Here is a 21,503-nt window from a genome sequence, read left to right on the forward strand (position 1 = left end):
ATGGTTTTCAAATTTTAAAAAATGCATAAATAAATAAAACTAAGGTAAAATAGAATCCAAGAATGAAATTTTAAACTATCAGAAATTTCATTCTTTAATTACAAATTTTATCTTTATTAATAATAAAGTTGAAAGTCTCTCTGTCCGGATCTCTGTCTGTCAGAATCTCTGTGACGCGCATAGCGCCTAGATCGTTCCCCCGATTTTCATGAAATTTGGCACAAAATTATTTTGTACCATGGGGTGTGCACCACAAAGCGATTTTTCCAAAATTCGCTTTTGTTCTTTTTCAATTCCAATTTTTAGAACATTTTCCCAAGCAAAATTATCATAAAAATGGACAAGTAAATTACCAAGTTATCATGATGCGGAATCGTAACATGGGCGAGCCAATTGGTGAGAAATTCATCATACGTTATTTGTAAATATACCAGGCGAACCAAAAGACCTTTTAATTTTCTACTACGAGCAAAGCCATGCGGGTGTCATTAGTGGTTTTATGAAGCTAAGGCATCTTTAAGAATCTCAGGAAAAAATAACACAAGAACAGCAGAATTTCTTATCATTCATGCGTTTTAAAATAGAATAAGACAAAGCCAATTCTTAGGAAATTTTATTTGCAGAGAATTGAACAGCCTCCAGCTCTGTTATGGTTAATATTCCAGACTAATAACTCAAAGCAAAGGTGAAACTGCAGTAATGTGCAAGTCCCAAAGAGCTGTTCAGTATTTGTTTGCAGTTCTGCTTTAGCACTGGCCATGCGACAGTAACTTGTAACTTTCTTATCAGTCCAGCAGGCACCAATGGATTTTTAGTTTGTCTCTAGGAAGAAAAGGGACCTAAATTCTAAAAAAGGACCTTTACTTTAACATTTGAAGGTAAAAAATTGACCTCTTGACTAATTGCCAGTAATTAGTCATTTTGACAATTATTTATAATCGGCAAATTTTCACCAATAAATTGAATTTTAAAAAAAATTTAGTTGAAATTAATTTTGCCTAGAACACGAACCTGTGCTGACTTAATTAATTACAAGTTTTGAACTCTAGCTGACATATCCCCATTTAATCCAAAATTTACAAATTAACAATCATTAGCAAATATTCTTTTTTTTATTCATTTATTATTATTATTATTATTATTATTATTAAGAAAAAAATGCAAAGGCATGAAAGAAGTTACAAGGAAAATTCAAAATGAAACAGAAATTATGCAGGAAAAAGGAAAAAAAGGTATCAGATTTTGAAAAAAAAACACTTCTAGGTACTTGAAACTAAAAAAAGGATTTATAGTGAAAAGGGGCTCAGTTGGGAACCCTGATCTAGTTATGAAACAGCATTGCTGATGAGGCAGTGTTTCTATAACAATTACCACTTAAAATGCTTAATCAATATCACAAAGAAGAAACAACTCATACTTACCATCACAAAAAAGGGGAAAGTCAACATTTTCATTAATTTCACAAAATTCCACTCGTTGTTTATTATGTAACGGTGCAGGATCAGGATGAACAATTCTTCCTTTGACTAAAAGAAAATTGCGAAATATTTTTAAAAAACAGTTTTAATCATCATTTTAAGATCACAAAAGCTGAATATACAAAAAAGAGCATGATGAAAAAACGTGCATCAGTTCTTCAAAACAATGCCATAAATTTGAAGTCCAATGCACAAAAAAAAAGAAAAGAAAAGAAAAAGAAAAATAGAAGGGGAAAAAGCAAAGGTAAAACACAAAAGTTGAAAAAAAAAACACCCTCCCCCCCCCCCCGCAAAAATGCAAAAAATCATAAAAATGAGCAAGAAAAGACCAAAAATGCATTCTGAAAAACAAAAGCACATCTCTAAGCCTAACTTTTTTTGTTGCTTAAACCTGAATTACAGACGATCTAATTGATTTATAAAGCTTAAATGAAGTGAATCTTGTACAAATAAATCAGACCTTTTGATTGGTACCAAAGTTAAAAACAAGCAACGAATTTTTGCCCTCAAAATAAGAAATTTGGGCAAAATTTTTGTTTAAAATTCAAATTTAAAAAAAAGATTTTTTAAAAATATTGATTTTGTGTATATGTACGGCACAGTACAATTTGAATGAAATAACACTTCATTCCTTAATTTTAATACCAAAAAAAGGGGGTGAGTGCAGCCTTTGATGTTGACATAGTAATATATTGATTATCTTAAAGCTTATACTTTATTTTTTTTAGATTTGAATAAAAGAGTCATTAAAAAATGGAATTTTTTTCTTACTTTCAAAAGGTACACAAAACTTTGCATCATGGTGCTCTGGCCAACCACTTTTTTCAACAACATGCAACTGAAACATGAAAAGCAAAATTTTGATCATTGTCAAGAACACCTGTTAATTAGAAAATATTATTGCAATTGACTCAAAAAAAGAGAACATTGACCCAGGATAAACATTCAAGGGTGCCCATATAGGGGGGCAAAGGAGGCTCGAGCCCCTCACTCCTTAGAAATTAGAACTTTCTTGCTTTTAGTACTTTTTTCTTTGCAAAAATGTAAAAATATTTCTTCTCCAGCCATTAATGAATAAGTTATTAAAAATGTCAAACTTTAATGACTCTAATCTGTCCTGAAATTGATTTTCATGGGGGAAATTATCATGCTAAACCATGGTTAAAATATCTGAGCCCTCCCCCTTACAATTTTGCATATGGGCGCCCATGTAAACATTGGCATAGTTGGGAGGGGGAGGATGACCCCTGACTTTTTAATTTTAATTTTTATGTTTGTACTTGTAAACATCCTTCAAGCTTTTTCATTTTTCCAGTACTACACCCCTGCTACAGAAGGTTAAGCAGCTATAAAAAGTCAAGAGAGAGATATAAAAGCCTAAATAAAAACTGAAAGTCATAAATTTTGGCAAAAAGTTTTTAAAAAAAATACAAACAATGCTTAAATGAAAAAAATGTTTGCATAGTAAAAAAAATGGGTAAAAACGAAGTACTTAGAGTGATTTTATTTATTGTAAATTAATTCTACTTAGTCTACTTGCAGAACCACATAATAATTAAAAATAATATTAATAAGATTATTATTATTTATTATGTGACTCTGCAAGTAGTACAGTACAAGCATAGTCAGATATGGCTATGTACAGACTGAAATCTATGTAAAGTAAAAGTATTTTAAAAAGCCCTTCAAGTATAAAGCACTATTTGGAGTTAAAAAACTGATTGAAATGAGAAATGTTACGTATTATTAAGACTGTGAGCATTGAACTACCAAAAAATTTTACGCATCAATATCAGCTTAAATAAAAAATCTTCTAAGCAAATTTTAATCTAGAGATGAAAAAGTCTGTCAAAAATTCGCACTTAAGATCGGACATTGAAATTTTGTGGTGTGTTATAAGGGGTATTTTTCATTTTCTTGGAGGGACTCTCATTCTGGAAGGGTATTCTGTTGCATTTGAGGGGTGTGCGCCACGGGCTCGGAGGGGGCATGTCAGTTTAAGAAAAAGATAGCTAACAAAAATTACTTTAAGTTAAGTTTTAAAAACTGATGCTTTTCAGAAGATACCAAAAACTGAATATTTTAGCATGTATGGGATGGTTTTCTTTTCAACACAGATCTTTGACAGAAAGCTATTAAATGTTACATTATTAATGTGTAGCATTTTTTAGTATTATAGAAAAAAGCAAATAGATTCTTGAAGCTTAGAACCATACATCTTCAAATGGTGAGAATCCAGAGGTTCCTTTTTGTGTAATTAAGTACCAACTTCCTCTGTAGCTTAAACTTTGGATTAAGGCACTACCAAGATCATATAACAACAATCTGGCAACTCGAGACATTCTAAAATAAATAAAGGTCAGAATAAGAAACAAAAGAAACTTGAGTGAGCTGTGCAAAAACATATTTAAATACTTAAAACTAGAAAATTTTAAATAATATCTTATTTTGTTACTACACCAATACTCAGACATGTCAACTCTCCTGCTTAAAAGAGAGTCCTGTCCTAGAGTTCAATTTCTTCCCTCTAGCCCCTCAAATAATTTCTCCTGATTTTAAAGGATTTTTTAAAAGTCAACGAGCTTTGACTGTCGAAAATACATTTGGGGGGGTCTTTTTGTTTTTGTGGTCATGCTTAGTTGGGAAAATTTGGAAAATCAAATGACTGTTAAAGCAAAAAAAAAAATGAAGTGTTTGTTACAGTAAAAAAATAATTAAAATCTCTTTTTAAAAAATGTTAAACTTTTAATTTAAATGTTACATCTTGTTGATTAATTTTCTATAATTTTTGTCTTACAACGTGAAAGTTATCAATTTTGTCTAAAGTACAAAAATGTCTCCTGCTTTTTCATTTTCTTTTTCCTGCCCTTCTGCTTTGTAAGGTTAGGAAGTCGATATACTTGTTTGATAAAGTGAATTTAATAATTTGTTTCAGATAAATAAACTGCATAAAATAGTATGGAAAAATAAACAAAATGTTCATAATATATCATATAATTTTGACAATTTATCAATGAAAACGCACACAATGTCACAATGAAAAAAAAAAGCACTATAATGCCACATTTAATACATTAAAAAAATTGGTTAAAAGGTGCAGTATGATAAGGATGACTATATTACAGTAATATTTATCATGCATTGATCTCCTATGTTGTTTTGAATCTACAATTTCAAAAATAATGTACACAAAAATAATGTAAATCCTTTACATATTTACTAAAATGCATTTCTAGGGCATGAACATGAGTAATACAGAAACTCAAAAAGAAATGAACAATTGAAATAGTTTTAATTTGTTATATGAATTCGCTATGTATGTTGATTCATTAATATCTATTTGACTTATGAAAATTATATGAATTTCCCATAAGACTTTTCTTTAAAAATGCATATTTAGTGACAACAGCCCTCTATAAAATCAAGAACATTTTAGAACTATATTCACTTTTTATATAAAGAAGATTTCTGAGTATGAAGCACAGAAAACTTACTTCTATAAAAGAATGAGTTACTATTATGTTTACCTTCTAGAAGATTCATCAAAAGTGAGAAGAAATATGATTTCCCCGGGTCGCAAAGTAAGTAAAAAGGTTTCAAGAGGTGTTGAATCTAAAAAAGAATCAATAAAGTCTGTTTACTACTATATAAAGGGTGACTTTTAATTAATGTACAAATAAATAACTCTTGAGACATTACAGACAGGACTACAAAAAAATTTTATTGAAAAAAAATGAAAAGAGATCTTAAGAAGTAGTGCAATAGCACAACCTATACTGAGTTTGTTGAAAAGATAGACCAGAAGTAAACAAACAGGTTTCTAGATGGTTTGCCACTAGGCCACTTTTGGGGATTTTTTCTGGAAAAAAAAGTAAACCAATAATATTTGGAATTCACCGTCTGATTCGCCTTAATTTGTTCTTGTCCAAGCTAAACACGTGATTGACGAAGCAAAATGGCATATTTCTTTATCTAGTCTATCTTTCCCATGAATGCAGTATAGATATGAAGTTGTGTCACTTACAAATTCAAGCACTTCTCTTTTGATGCTTGAAAAGGAAACAGTCCTGGAACTTTTGAGCAGTGCCAGATCTTCAATTTTTCTGAGCTGGGGTCAAAACTTGAAACCGCCATCCTTTCCCATCTTTCCTTTGAATTTTTATACAGAAATTCAATAAAAAATGGAAAAAAAGGTAAATTTGCAGCCCCCCCCCCAAAAAAAAAAGTTTATGGTACAGCTCAACCCTAGATCTGGCACTGCTTTTGAGACACATAAAGTCTGCAGATTTCTTGTCAACCAAATCTTAGACGTGACCCTACAGATAAAAGTCACATAAGGCAGTATCTGTTAAGTAAAATGGCTAAAGTAGCGCAACAAGATAATGATTTAGGTATTTATAGTTGATATAATTTGGGCTTTAAACTTGCCACTTAATGCAGTCAGCTCTATATGGATGGACATCATCCTACATGAACATGTTCATGCCCAGATTATAAATTCATGGGGAGAAAAACTATCTTAGCAATACTTCACAAATAATTTCAAAATGACAAAGATATCAATATTAAACTAATTCCTTTTATTAACCCCCAAAGGAAAAGGATGGGGGGTATAAGTTTGACGTGTTTGTGTGTGTATGCATTTGACAGTGGCACTGTAGCTCCTAAAGGAATGAATCGACTTCGATAATTATTTTTTCGTTCGAAGACCGACTTGATCAAGTGAGTTCTTAACTAGGCCTATACTCTGTAGGACTTCAATTACTGGAGCATTTTTTTTTAAAAATCTAATTAATTGTCTTTCAATTGCAATTTTTGTAGTGAAAACTTACTTGTACAGTTAAAATATTGACATCAATCAAAAGAATGAGTTTTTATGCATATGATAGACTTTTTTTCGGAACTTCTAAATTATATTGAGCTGGAATTATACCCTTAAAAATTTTAAACACAGCTCTAAGCCTTTATTCATGTGATTGGTAAGCACTTTATTGTTGGAAAAAAAGATAACTCAATAATTTAAAAATTTTATTTGTTGTTGTTTTCTATTTGTTTATAAATAAAATACTTGCAGTTCATTTTAGCACATAACAAAGAATTTTCAATTTTTCCTTGTGATTTGGCTTTTGTGACTAGCAAAACTTAGTAGTTGTGGCTATCTTTCCATTTATGTGTTTTCCCATGTTATCTAGAAAATGTTTAAATATATATTCAAATTTTATTTGCCTTCTGAACCGAAAGTTCAACTTAATATGAGGTGATGCCTTAGTGTCCAGAAGTTTTATAATTTTCAATTTAATATTAATTGTGTGCTCTCTCTCATTGCATGCTTTTGTACTGCCATCTAATGATTATGATGCTTTGAGAAGTTATTTTAGTTTAAAGTTGTATGTAAAGGCAGATACAGCTTTCGGTTCGGAAGGTATCTTTATAAGAAGGTAGGGGGCATAACGGAAACTTTCATGTGCAAATAGGAGGTCAGGGGAGAATTTTATTTTAAAGAAATCCAAAAATGCAGCTTTAGGCTATGTCTGGGTGCTGAAAAGGGGCCAAGACTCCCATGATCCTCTCTCTGGATGAGCCCTTGGTTAATTAAAATGTAAATTAAAAGTAGCCTAATTTATACATATTTGAAATTCAATGAAACATAAGGAGAAGGAAGTACAAACCTCTCTCGTATGTATCAAAATGACCAGTACGAGTAACTGTTTTTGTCATATTGTCCATTACTACTACATTTATGCCTCTTCCAGCCTCGTTCAAGTCTTTCCCTAGAACACTGAAAAAAAAAGTAAGATAAAGGAATAGTAATCAAAACTTACAGGACCTTCAATTAATATTTACGTAACAGAATTTTAGGGACCATAAAAGCACTCTTTTTTTGCAAGTCGTAATTTTTGCAAAAATGAAGGTACAATGACCGCCGTTTGTTTGAATCATGTTCATTTTAAACAGTTATGATTCAATAAAGCAGCTGATTCACTAAAGCAAAAATGAGCAGTTAATTTTTTAATGTGAGATTCTACGTACAATTTAGGAGAACTTTGTTTAATTTCTTGTCAAACAAGATAAAGAGTTATTAAAAGCATGCCGTTCAGTCAAAATACTCATTGTTTAAGTATGTAAAGAATTTCATCGTAAAACAGCATGAAAATGAAATTACAAAATTCAAATATTAACTTATAAACTTTGAAAAATGCATCTGCTGTTGATTGCTAATAATAACAATCTTAAGTAATAGATACTTACTACTCATAAGTAATAGATACTTACTTTTGACACTCCTTTTTCAATGTTATAAAACTACCTATAGTGCTTGGAATTTGCACCTTGCTGCCCCAACGTGAATGCCATTTCATAAAGCCTAGAGTGCAGAAGTACCATCAACATCACGTCTCTCTCTCTGCAGGGGTCTGGCCAGAGGATATTTGTGTCCGTTAACGGACCCTTCACAAAAATTGGATCAACCAATACGGACCTTTCACACAATCCCGATCAACCAAAATGGACCCTTCATAAAATTCTGATAAACAAGATCGGATCTTTCACAAATTGTTTATTGAAAGAGCAGATCTGAAAGCAAAATAACTCTTATTTCTGTGTGTAAACCGATAATTTTTGGAACCTTTTTTGAAGTCAAATTAAGGGGATCAGCTTATACAAAATGTGCTAATTTTGCAAGAGAAAAAAAATCGGCACTCTTTCGAATGCTCCTGCAAGCGATAAATAATTGCTACTGCCAAATAAATATAATGCTTGTTGTTTGTTTCTTGGAAAGAAATTAACAGCTGAAAATAAGTTTGGTCTTAAATAATTTTGTTTGTCTGTTTTATCACAGCTAATTAGCAGCGGTGTTGTTGTAAACTTTTCTGAAAAGGTGTTGGTAAGCTCCTTTCTCCCAGCTCATGATTTAATAAACAATAATAATAATATATATTGGCGAAATGAACTTAGAACTGCAAAGGGATAGTAAGGGTGGGGGGAAAATATGATTGCTTCAGATAGGGTTAACAATTTCAAAATTATCACCACTTAGGGGCTGGCGTTGAACCTTTATTATGACTTGATTAGAAAATATTCTCATCATTTTACCAGCTTGTCTTTTCGTTTAAATGGTGCGGTGTTTAAATGATATTTTGGAAGAAATTTATATGGGTTTTGATTTTTCGATGCTAAAAAGGATGATTAACTTTAAATAAACTCTTTTAATTACTTTTTTTTTCTTCAAATGTCTACATTTTGAAAAACGCAATCTTTTAACATCCGATATGAGAATCATATTTTGTTCTTTTTTCAAGCTAACTTTGCTTTATTAGGATGCAAATAAATGAAGTCTCTTTATTTTTATTAGAACTCTCATTTCAAGTTTTTAAAGCAAAATTCCATTTTCTTTTATGAATCAAAATGAGTCAAAAATTAAAATGCTGAATAGATGGTTATTTTATTTTTTATTTTATTTTATTTTTATTTATTTATTTATTTATTTATTGTTGCTTCAACTCTGTCCACAGATATTAATGAAATGTTTATCATAGAACTCTAAAATGCAATTTCAAAATAATTTTATCAAAAATATCTCTTTTAAAAGCTGTTTTTACACTTTTGCTGCCTTCACTTTGAGAATTGCGATCTCTTTGCATACGCTATGGGAATCCGATTTTTCGAATTTTTGATGATTAGTACGCTTTGTTAAGAGGTAAACAATTACAATATCTTTTTATTTTTGTTAAAATCACGGAATTTATAAGTTTTAAACAAAATTCTGTGCTTTTTAAGAGTGTCTTGGGTCAGAATGTTAAATGCTGAACCCTTGTCTGAATTTTATTTTGTTTCATTTTATTATTATTTTTTTTTTTTGTTAAAGTTATTTTAAGTACTGTACAGAAATATTTTTAATATAATTTAACATAATGTAGAATGGTAGATAAATATTGATACTTGAGAGAGCGATGCCCCCCCCCCCCCCACCAAATATTAGAAAAACACTCCAGAATGATATTCTCGACATAGAAGAGGAAAACACCCAACTTTAAGTTTAAATGATGCAGTTTGTGCCATCTCTAAATTTAAATTTTTTTTTTTTTTTTTTTTTGCAAAATTATTTTATTTTTCACAAAATTAATTCATTTTTCACAAAATTATTTGAATTTTCACAAAAAATGGACCCTGTGAAAAATTCTGGACAGACCCCTGCTCTGTCTCACTGGTTTTGTTTGACTTTTCCTGAGAAAATTGTCACTAAAAGTGCGCCCTCTCTTTTTACTATTTGCAAAAATAAACTTATTCTACAAAAAGAAGACAAAGAAAAAAAGACTGTGCTAATCCACCACACATTTGTGGGAAATTGTTAGTCACATACATTTGATTCATTTAAGCAGCATGTTAGATTCAAATATTAGGTAGTTTTTTAATTTTGGAGTAGGATTTTGTTTTGTTTTTGAGGATTTGATTCATCAAAGAGGCTAATTCAATTAACCATTGATTCAAATACGTGGCACTCACTGTGTTGGGGATTTTGCAGGCTGAAAATTTTACAAATTTTAGATAAACAGTATGAAGATTTTTTTTTTTTTTTTTTTAAACTGAGGTTTAAACTTTTGTGATTATGACGGGCTAGACAAAATAGGTTGTTTTCCAATGCATAAACAGGGCCCATTTGAGTATTACAGATGGCGTAAAATGCAATAAAATCACAACTTAGACAAAAGAAACTGATTTAGAAAGAGTACTGGCAAACAAAGTTCTTCAAAATTTTCACAGAAAAAATTTTCTCTGGATCCCTAAATTATGTTGAACGATTGTTAAAAATTCTACACGAGAAAAGAAATACAGTAGAATACCTTTATAACGCCGACCTATATAACGCCCCTCTAAAAAAGCCCTCTGTTTTTCTTTGCAAACATAAAAATTTTGGGGCAAATTAAATTTTGATACAGTTTTTCATCTTTTGATCTTAATTCAAAGCTTTTAAATGAAAATTAATACTCACAATAAACAGAAAATACCAGGTTGCTCTTGAAAATGCAACAGTTATGCTAACCATGAAGCTAGCAGAAGTGCAGGATAATTCATTTTCTTTTAATTGTGAAACATTTATTTGTGAATGACTAATTGCAATAAAGGTGCTTTAATAATCATTGCAGATAAAACTCATTCTAAAGTGCTAATATATAGATATATTCTGAATATTTGTTTCAAAATTTGTGAAATGATCTATATAATGCAAAAACCTGTATAACACAAAAGCTCTGGTCCCAAGGTGTGTGTTATAATGGTCTTCTACTGTACCGCCAAATTGGGAGTTCTTCTGGAGTCACTGATTACTGCAAGAAATGTTGGTTGTAGAATGGAAATTAAATGTTTTATGTTTTGTCATTAAGTGTATTATTTAACATAAATGTATGTTGTATACTTAAAATATAAATTAGTGTTTCAATTGTACATTTTATAAATTACACTTGTTTTTTAATTGCAGTTTGAAAAATAATAATAAGTCTTTGGCTAAAACTTTTGAGATTTGGCTATTTGCTGGCAAACAATTTAAAGCCCTTAGCGCAGTCCTTGCATAAATAATTTTTGAAGATCCTATAACTGAAGAAGTAGCTAACTTTTTATATCAGGATTTTAACTACATTGCGATCAAAAGTTTTTTTTTTTTTTTTTTTGAGCAATCACGATTGCTTATTGTTCTCACTTGACTGTTTTGATGTCCTATCATCTTATTTTCCCACCGCCACCCTCCGCACCAACATCGTCGACCGGGTCCTCACGATGCTGCTCCTATAGCGAAAGCCGTCTCCAGGTTGCATCCATGTCCTACACACACGCGCATACATACACAACTACACACACACACACACACACACACAAACACATACACACAACTACCCACACATTCATGCCTGCACACAGACTCAAACACATATGCCTACACACACATACATATACGCCCCCACACACACACATTCATATACACAACTACCCATGCACTTATGCCAGCACACAGACACAAACACACATGCCTACACACATACACATACCTCCTACACACAAACACACATACCCCTCAAACACAAACACACATACCCCTCAAACACAAACACACATACCCCCCAAACACAAACACACACGCCTACATACACACACTCGTGATTGCGAAAAACATAATTTGAATTCAAGATGTCAAAATTCAAATTTTTTTTTTTTTTAAATGAAAAGAAGTAAGATATGTCAAGTAAAGACTGAAAATCAATAAAACTACTTTGTATGTACATAAGTGCCCCAAAGATTTCTTTTTAGGGAAAAATAACTCTATTTCATTAGTATAATTTGATTCTAAAATTAAACTTTTTATAATATTTATTTATTTATTTATTTATTTTTGCTGTTCAACTAAAGACTGCAAATAAAAAATATATTTTAAAAAACTTACTATTTCCCATCAATACAAAGTCTGGGTTCATCACTGTGATCTTTCCCTGTATAAATATGAACAGAAAATGAATTTTTATCACAAGCCTTGTGACGTCCACAATTGGGTACAATGTTTCCGACTTGAATAGAAGGATGGATTTTTACAACTCTGCAATGAAATACATAAAACATTCATTAATACATGAAAAATATATAATAATTGAGCTGATTAATAATTTTTAAAATAATAATTAAATGTAATTTCCTTTGTATTGTTGTGTTATAAACAAAAAAGTTTAAAGTAAAAACAAACAAATTTTATTGGAAGCAACAGTGCATCAAAATAAAAAGAGAAAAAAATATTTTGCACCACTAATGAAAAAGGATATGTACAGTAAACTCCGGATTATCCGCAGAATAGGGTGGCACAGTAACAACGGATAGCAAAATTCGCAGATAATCCACAAGGTAAGTAAAAACGATACTAGTGTATGCAATAGCGTTAGAAAGATCAACAATACTCGCATACATTTAAACTATAGCTAAAATGATAACTGTGTACAAAAAAATGTATGTAAATGTTAAAAAAGGATCGGACATTGTTGCAAATGGATTACACACATAGGTGAACATATTATGCAACAGGATTCACTGAAACAGATCAAGCAAGTTTACACCGAAAATTCTTAGGGGAGGAGAGGGGAATCTTTTGAACAAGACTAGTCTGGTCACTGGATTATGCACGTGAGTCATGTAGATCTAAAAACCAGTAAGTTGTACAGATTTAAAACTGTAAGTAGTGTTGATCTTAAAATCATATTTCAAGCAGTCAAGTTTCGATGACTATGGAAGATTTAATGTCAGTGGAAAGGACGGGGAAGAAAGAAATTGGAATTCATATATAATTGATTTTGCACTAATTAAGTTAAAATGTATGTATATATTTCCATTCAGTTTAAATTAACCGGTATTTTTTTTTTTTTTTTTTTGAACGTGTCAAAAGCCCTAAAGGATCTGCCCCATGGATACTGTATAAAGAAAATTACACAGTTTGCTGTAATTATACAGTTTACTATATAAAGAAAATGTTAAGGTATGCACTTTATCTCCAATGTACCCAGCATTGTTTCCAGATACTTAACATAAATTGTGTCTCAATAGTTTAAATGAGCAAGAAGCAAGCTGATATTCAGCTTGATGTCTTGGTCTTTTTCAAAGAAGATATGTTATTTTATTTGGTAAGGATTAAAGTTCCAAGACCTGATAATATCTATCTAAAATTTTTAATGGAGTGCACAGAGAAATTACTGGATGTTAAAATACATATTTTCAATGCAGGCCCGTGCCCAGGATTTCATAAAGGGAGGGGTTTTGGCTTCAATATTTTTCATTCTTGGCTTCATTGATAGGAAAACACAACAGTGTGTTATATACTTTCTGTTTAATGGTGACAATGAGGGGAGTAGCGAGGGGGGAGGGCACACCAAGAAGATTAGGTTTTAAGTAATATTACCAATTCAACTATAGTATTTTATACACAGTAGAACCTCGTTTTCCCGACCCCAGTTCACCTGAATCAAATTTGTAGATGTAAAAAAATATATATTTACTTAAATAATCATTTAAAATTATGATTGTAAGAACGAAACTGTTAAATATGCCAAATATTGGTTTTTTGTTTCGATTAAACACAACTGCATTAGAACGTACAATAACGTATGATACTAATTTAACAAACAATATGGCATACTTTGGAGCGTTAGTCCGAAACCACTGCAACAGAACTTTGTTGTAGTAAAAGTCTGCTCATTTAAGAATGTGTTTGCTTATTACCATCGGATTGCCTTGTTCTCATTTAGTTCGAATGAACGTGGTTGTACTGTACATCAGGGCTGTCCAACTGCAAAAAGCCCATGGGCCGGAATTCTGGTCACTGATCACTTGGCGGGCCGCAGTTAGAAAAAGTTGAACAATAACCTCTTACCTCTTATACAATAACAATTAATAGGAATTAATTATTAATTATCAAACAATGAAACAGAAGAATTATAAAACAGTTTGCTCACATTTTAATGGGAAAAGTGAGGCCGATCCGCCCTTCTTTACAAAGGCAGGACTGTCAAATTCGATGTATGTCAACATCGATGCGACCCGCGGGCCAGGAGTTAGACAGCCCTGCTGTACATGTAAGGATTGTTAACCCCATGTCCCTGAAGGTTAATTCTGACTGCTCTAGTAACCGCAGTATTTATTCAGTTTACTTCTTGCTCAGATTCAAACCTATTATCTGTTTACTGGTGCAGTATATTGCAATTAGTACTAAAAAAATTTCGCAAATTCTTTTATTACATGTTTTCAAGTTTTTATTCTAGGATAATTCTTAGCAAACTAAATAGGAAGGGGTTCGTTGCAGATGCGAATAAAAATACCCAACACAATTATTATTCATCTTCATAACGGCAGCACTCATCTTTTTGTGAAACGGTCAAGTTACCATAACCTCCTTATGAGAAGCAATATTAAATGCAGAGAATGCTTTGGTGCATTGAGAGTCCAAACAACTGTTCATCCTTCCTCCACCACTGTTTTTCTAAAACATTATTTTAGTTAATAAAGAGAGGACAATCGTAAGTTGCTGGTAAACTTCAAAAAGAATGTTTGTTTATAAAATGCTGTACACATCTCAACATTAAAGTTAATTTTAAATCAAATGTGCACTTTCATCCATTTTTTCCCCCAGTGGGAGGGGTTTAACCCCTAAAACCCTCCCCTTGGACACGGCGATGTTTCAATGCTTCCTATAACTTAGGGATGGTGCTAGTAAACTGAAAAATTGGCAAACATAACATCATTTTATTTTAAAAAGTTCCCATTGAGAAAGATGTTAACTCATTGGAGAGGGTTTATTGAAGGGCTACTTAGTTCTTAATTTGACTTTCAGATATAGATTACGATCAGGGTTTAAGCTGGATTCAAAAGTTCTTTAGCATAAAAGCTAAAATTGTGGGAAAAGTTTTAGCGAAATGCAAAAATGTTACGTATTCTCATATCTTTCTAAATTCCTCAGTGTGTTTCATCTCCAGATGAAAATAAAATTCTTATTTCATCTATGACATCTTTAAAGAAACAAGTTCAGCATCTGTGTTTTTTAACGTATAAAAAAAGGAACTACATGTTTGGTTTTTAGAATGTTGCACTCCCCTCCTCCTAATAATGCAGTTATTGAGGAGGCAGACATAATGCCGGAAGAATAAGTATTGTTGAACATAATAGTAATTTTAAAATTTTGTCTTAAGAATTAATAAAAATTTAGTTGACTATCGCCATGCTGCTTCCTCTCCTGGATCATACATTGTTTCTTTTTTTTTTAATTAATTTATTTTTTGTTAAAAACAAAAAAGCGAAAATGCTTTGCTTTATTTTCACAATTGAGACAGTGTTTTTGTATTTTACAAAAATTGCGACCATAGCGGAAACCCTGATTATGATTGCAGACACAAAATACTCAATGTGTTTAGTCTTGAGTTTAGGTTTCCAGAAAGGTATGGTATGGTTTTCCCACCATAAAAGTTTCAACAATATATTTGAACATTTTGACATGGCATAACAGGCATAATACTGAAATAACTTTGTATTCAATCAGTAAATATTCTTAATAAGTTATATAAATGCTTTTTAAATAAAAAGATTTTTTTTTTAATAAAATTAACAAGTAATAAAAAATCAACAAAATACTTCAACAACACACAAGAAAATGAAAAGCATATTTTCAAATTTAATGACAGTGACAGTACTAAATTTTTGACCGGACCTGCACTCCAGTAAGTCTACAAAAAACATTAAAGTATGTTTCCCATTTGCAATGCATTGAAATAATTTCAATATAGATATAAACATATAAAACTTGATGTTTACACCATACATTAAAGATTTAACATATAACTATCATTCCCATTTAAAACATAAAAACTTGATAAACTTATGACTTTAAACATGAAAATATTTCATACTCATTATTTAAGACTGCTCTTTGATAAATACGCTTAGCATGGACACTTTTCTCTGTTACAGATTCTTTCAAAACTGCATCGGTTTGTAATAACAAAGCAGTCTCTGTGTAAGCTGAAAATAAGAAAACAGAACACATAAACTCATACACTTCAGCACTAAATTTGAATAAAAACAGATTTACTAACAAATAAATTGCAAATACAACAAAAAGATACACCAGTTGATCTCTAAATCTAACAGTGTATCTTTATCTCAAAATGTTGATAAAATAAAGCTTGATTTTTGCTTTAATGCTTGATGTCTACCAACAAACATACTAGAAAGGTTTTATTTAGTGTCATAAGGGTATTTAGTGTCATTTAGGGATTAAATTTGATATGCACATAGTAGAGAATTTCAGGTTTGTGCCCAATTTCAGAAATACCGATTTTGTGGCACTTAGGCAGAGTTTGAAAGCAGTTTTTTCTTCGGGATTGGACAATATCAATGTGAATCTTCAGTGGGCAGAGTTTAAGGAAAATCTAGCGAAAATGGTTGGGGATCATGTTCCCTTTAGGAAAAAGGGTGTCAACACTAAAATTTGGCCGATGTGGTTCTCCAGGGAAACTAAAGACGCTCTAAATTACAAGCAAGCCGCTTTTCATAGGTTTAAAGAAACTGGTCACAGTGCAGATAGGCTCCAATATTGTAAGGCAAAGCGTAAATTTAAGTACTTGGTACGAATTCAGAAAAGAGAGTTGGAGCAAAGACTGGCAGATAACATAAACAGGAATCCCAAGAGGTTTTTTGCATACGCTAATTCAGGGGAAGTTCGAAATAGTCATATTGGACCACTGGTTGATGAGCACAGAATTTTAATTCAGGACGATAGTGATATTGCTAATGTTCTTAATAACTTTTTTTCGAGTGTTTTTAACGATAACTGTATCTCAACAGTTGACATCAACAAGACACAAGCTATAGTACAGCTTGAGGACTTTGTATTTTCCAGGGATGAGGTTTTACTTCATTTGAAAAAAATTAAAAGAGACTAAGGCTCCGGGACCAGATAATATTTATCCAAACATTTTAGTTGAATGTGCGCAGGAATTAGCAGATGTAATTGTAAATATTTTCAATGCATCTCATAACTCAGGGACAGTGCCAGAGGACTGGAAGCTGGCTAACATTACACCGTTCTTCAAGAAAGGGTCTAAAGGGAGTGCGGGAAATTATAGATTTGTGAGTCTAACTTTGGTGGTTTGCAAAATTTTTGAAACATTGATAAAAATTAAGATAGTAAATTTTTTAGAGACTAATAATCTATTGACTAGTTTTCAGTATGGTTTCAGGAAAGGTAAATCTTGTGAACTAATTTATTACATTTCTATGACAAAGTTACCATGGCTTTGGACAATAAGAAGCCTGTAGATGTTGTTTACATTGATTTTCAAAAAGCTTTCGATAAGGTATCACATGTTGCTCTACTTAGCAAATTAGCTGATATAGGAATAGGAGGGAAAACTTTCATTTGAGTAAAAAACTGGCTGACCGGAAGGAAACAAAGGGTAGTTGTAAGGGGAAATTATTCTAATTGGAGTGAGGTTTTAAGCGGGATTCCTCAAAGATTAGTGTTAGGGCCTGTTTTGTTCATTGTTTTTATGAACGATATTTATAAAAATATTTCTGGGAACATGAATTGTTTTGCTGATGATGTCAAACTTATGGGGAGTGTAGGAAATGAAGAACAAGCAAATCAGCTGCAAGAGGATCTAGATCATATTACGAAGAGGGCTGATAAATGGGGTATGGCTGTTAATGTTGGGAAATGTCAAGTGCTACATTTAGGGCATGGAAATAAGTGTACAAGGTATTATTTGCAAGGTTCAATCATTAGTCAGGCAGAAAAAGTTAATGATCTGGGCATCTTAATAAGTCAGGATTTAAGGTTCAGACGACAGTGTAGCATAGCTAGTAACAAAGCCAATAAGATGCTTGGGTTTATCAATGGATCTATTTCAAACAAATCTAAAGAAGTTCTTCTGCCCTATATAGAAGTTTGGTAAGACCTCATTTGGAGCATGCTCTTCAGTTTTGGTCTCCTTATCTTAAGAAAGACATTAATGTATTGGAAAGGGTTCAAAGGCGGGCTACAAGGCTAATAAATGGACTTTCTCATTTAGACTATGATTCCAGGCTTAAAAGGCTAAAAATGTACAGTCTTGAGCAAAGAAGAGACCGAGGGGACATGATTCAGTTGTTTAAATTTATTAAAATGAAAGATGTTACGGGGCTTAAGTTTAGCACTGAAAACAGGACAAGGGGTTATTGTTTTAAGCTATTTAAATCTCAGGCTAACATGGATATTAGGAAAAATCATTATTATAGCAGGGTAGTGGAACCTTGGAACAGCTTACTAGAAGAGGTGGTAATGAGCACGGGAGTAGATAGTTTTAAGAGGGCCATTGATCTTCACTGGGGATTATAAATTGACTAGGACCAGTCTAGCTGGGCCCAGAGCCTGTTGCTGGTCGTCACTTTTGTATTTGTATAAGTTCTGCTTATGAAATAGTGAAATCCCTATACAAAGATTACCAATACAATGAAATACCTGTTTCAGCAAAATTAGTTTTCAGTCCTGATTGAATTGCCATTGCATTGCTTCAATTCCATTACAACAAAACTTTCGCCACAACGAATAACATTTACGGTCCCTTGAAGTTTGTTGTAACAAGATTTCACTGTAATACATTAATATGCAAAGGGTTACCTTTGCTTCAATCACAAATTCTGAAAAGTACAGCATAACTATTAAAAATTTGTATGCTTCTGTGTCTGTTGGTCTGGACACCTCGACTTTTATCGACTCAAGTCAGTGATCCCTAAACTTTTATCACCTGAGGGCCATATTTCACATTAGGATGAATCTTGCATGCCAGGTTGCATCCAACGCTTCAGAATATTTAAATTTTTTCTAGCAGGGGAACATGGGAAAAGACAGAAAAGGAAAGGAAGTTATGAGCCAAGAATTTGTGTTATCATTACTTGATGCTTGTTTTATAAACACACAGTTAGCATCTGTTTTCAAGAAGGCAATTTCAGAATATTTGGCTCAAAATTCGTAAGATTGTGACTAAAAGCCTGTATTTACGAAACGCAAAAAGCAAGAAAGAAAGAGCAAGTTTTGTAGCAGTTAATTGAACAGGAAATTTGATTATTTGATTGGATGTGAATTGGGGCCATGGTATTTGGTATAGAACTTTGAACAAAATAGGCCACATGTGTCAGTTTTGCAGGTCCCATGGCCCATTGGTTGTTGGTTGGGCACCCAGGGACGTGCACAGGGTGGGGGGGGGGGGGGGGGAGAAGGAACACATGTTGACCTAGCCTGAGCTTGAAGGGAGGTCTAAGATTTTTAAAATGAGGGGTGAAACATATGTAGAGACGTAGGAGTAAACTATATGGAAGAGGGCCTGTAAAAGTCATTGGTGATGGGCCCCAAAATTTCATGTTGCATATCATATTAAACAGCAACTAATGTAATTTAAAATGCTTTTCACCAAAATTTTCTATCTACATTTGGGGCTGAATTGTTGTCTATTTTATGTTCAAGCATCCATGAAAAAAAAATCTCATATATAAAAAAATAAAAGAGATAAAAATCTAAAAACTTGGACTTTTGATGACCTTGAAGGGTACAATTGATGAGCCGAATTTCAAAGAAATACAAAAATGTCAGTGAAAAAATTTGTCAAATTTTGGATCACTTGACATGGAATGACACAGTACAACAATTTTTCCCACACATGATATTAATGTACGTTATTCTGTAACATAAAAATAAAATGATATAATTAAAAACATTAAAAAAAGGTTATAAGGATAAATAGTAAAAATAATTTTTAAATGAATTGCACTTACTTATAAAAAATAATAATCAATCAATAAATAACTAGTTATCAGTTCTAGTATCAGTAGCTAAGCTTAAAACACTTTGATTTCATTTTAAAATAAATGAATTTTGAAAAATAACAATAAAACTTACAGGTATCATTAAAATCTTGAAGAGGGTAAGATTTATCTGTAAGTAAAAATATTATAAATTAGAAATGGAGTGAGAAACATTTTGCATTTAATAATAATTGGAACATTTATTACAACAGAGAGAGAGCAAGACAAAATGTGGTCTAAAACCAGCCCCAGTCAATATGAACCAGATTAGTAAGTATGATTTTGAGGCTTTACACAGATACTAGGGGACTACTGAGCCATGTTGGCTGTCGCTCATTATTCACTGGGGTACAGATGTGATATACCCCCCCCCCCCATTAGGCGACATTCGATTTTTTGCACAAAATTTAAATATTTTTCTCGTCAATGAGGCGATAATTTTTTAAGCATAGCATCCCTGGTGAAACTAACCTGTGTTTGGCGACCCGAAGGCAATCTTAGATCTGTTCAAACTTGTTTACTTGGGTTGTTTACTCGGTTTCAAGCAGGAGAATACGTATTGTTTTGTGCAATATACCTTACAGGAAAGCTTATTTTGTGTTAGTTTGAATTCAGTAGTTGTGTTTTGAAGTAAAAACTTTAGAAAATGCCAGTTTCTTCAAACTTGAACGTTAATTAAAAGTTAACTCCAATGTGGTGTGTATCTGTAACATGCCATTGTCATATGATGCATTGTTTTAGACTGAGTGTGAGGATTTATACTGTAAAAAGGTAAGTTCTTTATTTTAGAATTCTAAAAAAACTCTCACTTCCGAAATTCTTTCCTTTTACAAATCCTTGAGGGGTTCTTGTAGTTTTTAACTTTATTTTTACTGTATGTAAATTAATTTTACAAAAATAGTACAGTTATTTTGTTCTAAAAGTTAATTCTTATCGATGCCACGAATTATTTAAACATTCTATTAACGTGCCTCCTTTAGGTACTGAATTTCTGAAAATAGGTTGACTCCAGCATTTTATAAAAATATAAAGGTGTTATTTTATTTAAAATATAATAGGTATTTTGAAAGCATATCTGGATAGGAAATAAATGCATGGTATTTTTGTATTGTTTATGTTTAGGATGGTTCTGTTGAGACATTTTTACTTTTCATACATCGAGATTTGAGTAACTAAGCGCTTTTTTGGCTGAAATAGTTATTGATTTTGGGGATGTTTTTCGCTTTAAACATCGCAATTTGAATCGCCTTGCTCTTTTTTAGCAGAGCATGAGAAAAGTTTTTGTTCGATGAAATGCATGTTGGAAAATAGCTTTTATTTCTATTGGTACATATTTCATTGGTGAGCTGTTATAGTAATTTGTCAATTTAAGCATTTTAAATACTTCCTAGTAATTGTTCTTTGTGTACAAAAACTTTCTAGTTTCTGGTATTTTTGAAGCGTATATGCGGGATGTTTTTTGTAGTGGTTTTATGTTGTTTTTATATATATTGTGTTCTGAAGTGCTTTGATCATGTTTTTTTATCTGATTTTTTCCTGTAGGAGCTGAAAAAGCATTACTAAGAATGATGCATGACATATTTCATCATACATCGTTTTCTTGGCGAAACTTTCTTGGCGCCAACAGGAAAAAGTCACCAAGGGTGGGGTATATCACATCAGTTCCTTCAC

The 21,503-nt window shown here is 31.9% G+C and overlaps 1 protein-coding gene across 1 annotated transcript in view; it reads right to left on the reverse strand.

Moving 5' to 3' along the window:
* The window catches only part of LOC129228384 (protein O-linked-mannose beta-1,2-N-acetylglucosaminyltransferase 1-like), a 58,542-nt gene that overhangs the window by 13,387 nt on the left and 23,652 nt on the right, over positions 1–21,503 (reverse strand). Inside the window, exons 2-7 of the mRNA XM_054863061.1 lie at positions 11,911–12,060; positions 7,148–7,257; positions 5,006–5,090; positions 3,695–3,821; positions 2,250–2,316; positions 1,422–1,526 (exon numbers count right to left, since the gene is read on the reverse strand). Coding sequence (XP_054719036.1) covers positions 1,422–1,526; positions 2,250–2,316; positions 3,695–3,821; positions 5,006–5,090; positions 7,148–7,257; positions 11,911–12,060 — 644 coding nt within the window. The remainder of the gene's footprint in view (positions 1–1,421; positions 1,527–2,249; positions 2,317–3,694; positions 3,822–5,005; positions 5,091–7,147; positions 7,258–11,910; positions 12,061–21,503) is intronic.

This window comes from Uloborus diversus, chromosome 8 (genome assembly GCF_026930045.1).
Source record: "Uloborus diversus isolate 005 chromosome 8, Udiv.v.3.1, whole genome shotgun sequence".
Lineage (NCBI taxonomy): Eukaryota > Metazoa > Arthropoda > Arachnida > Araneae > Uloboridae > Uloborus > Uloborus diversus.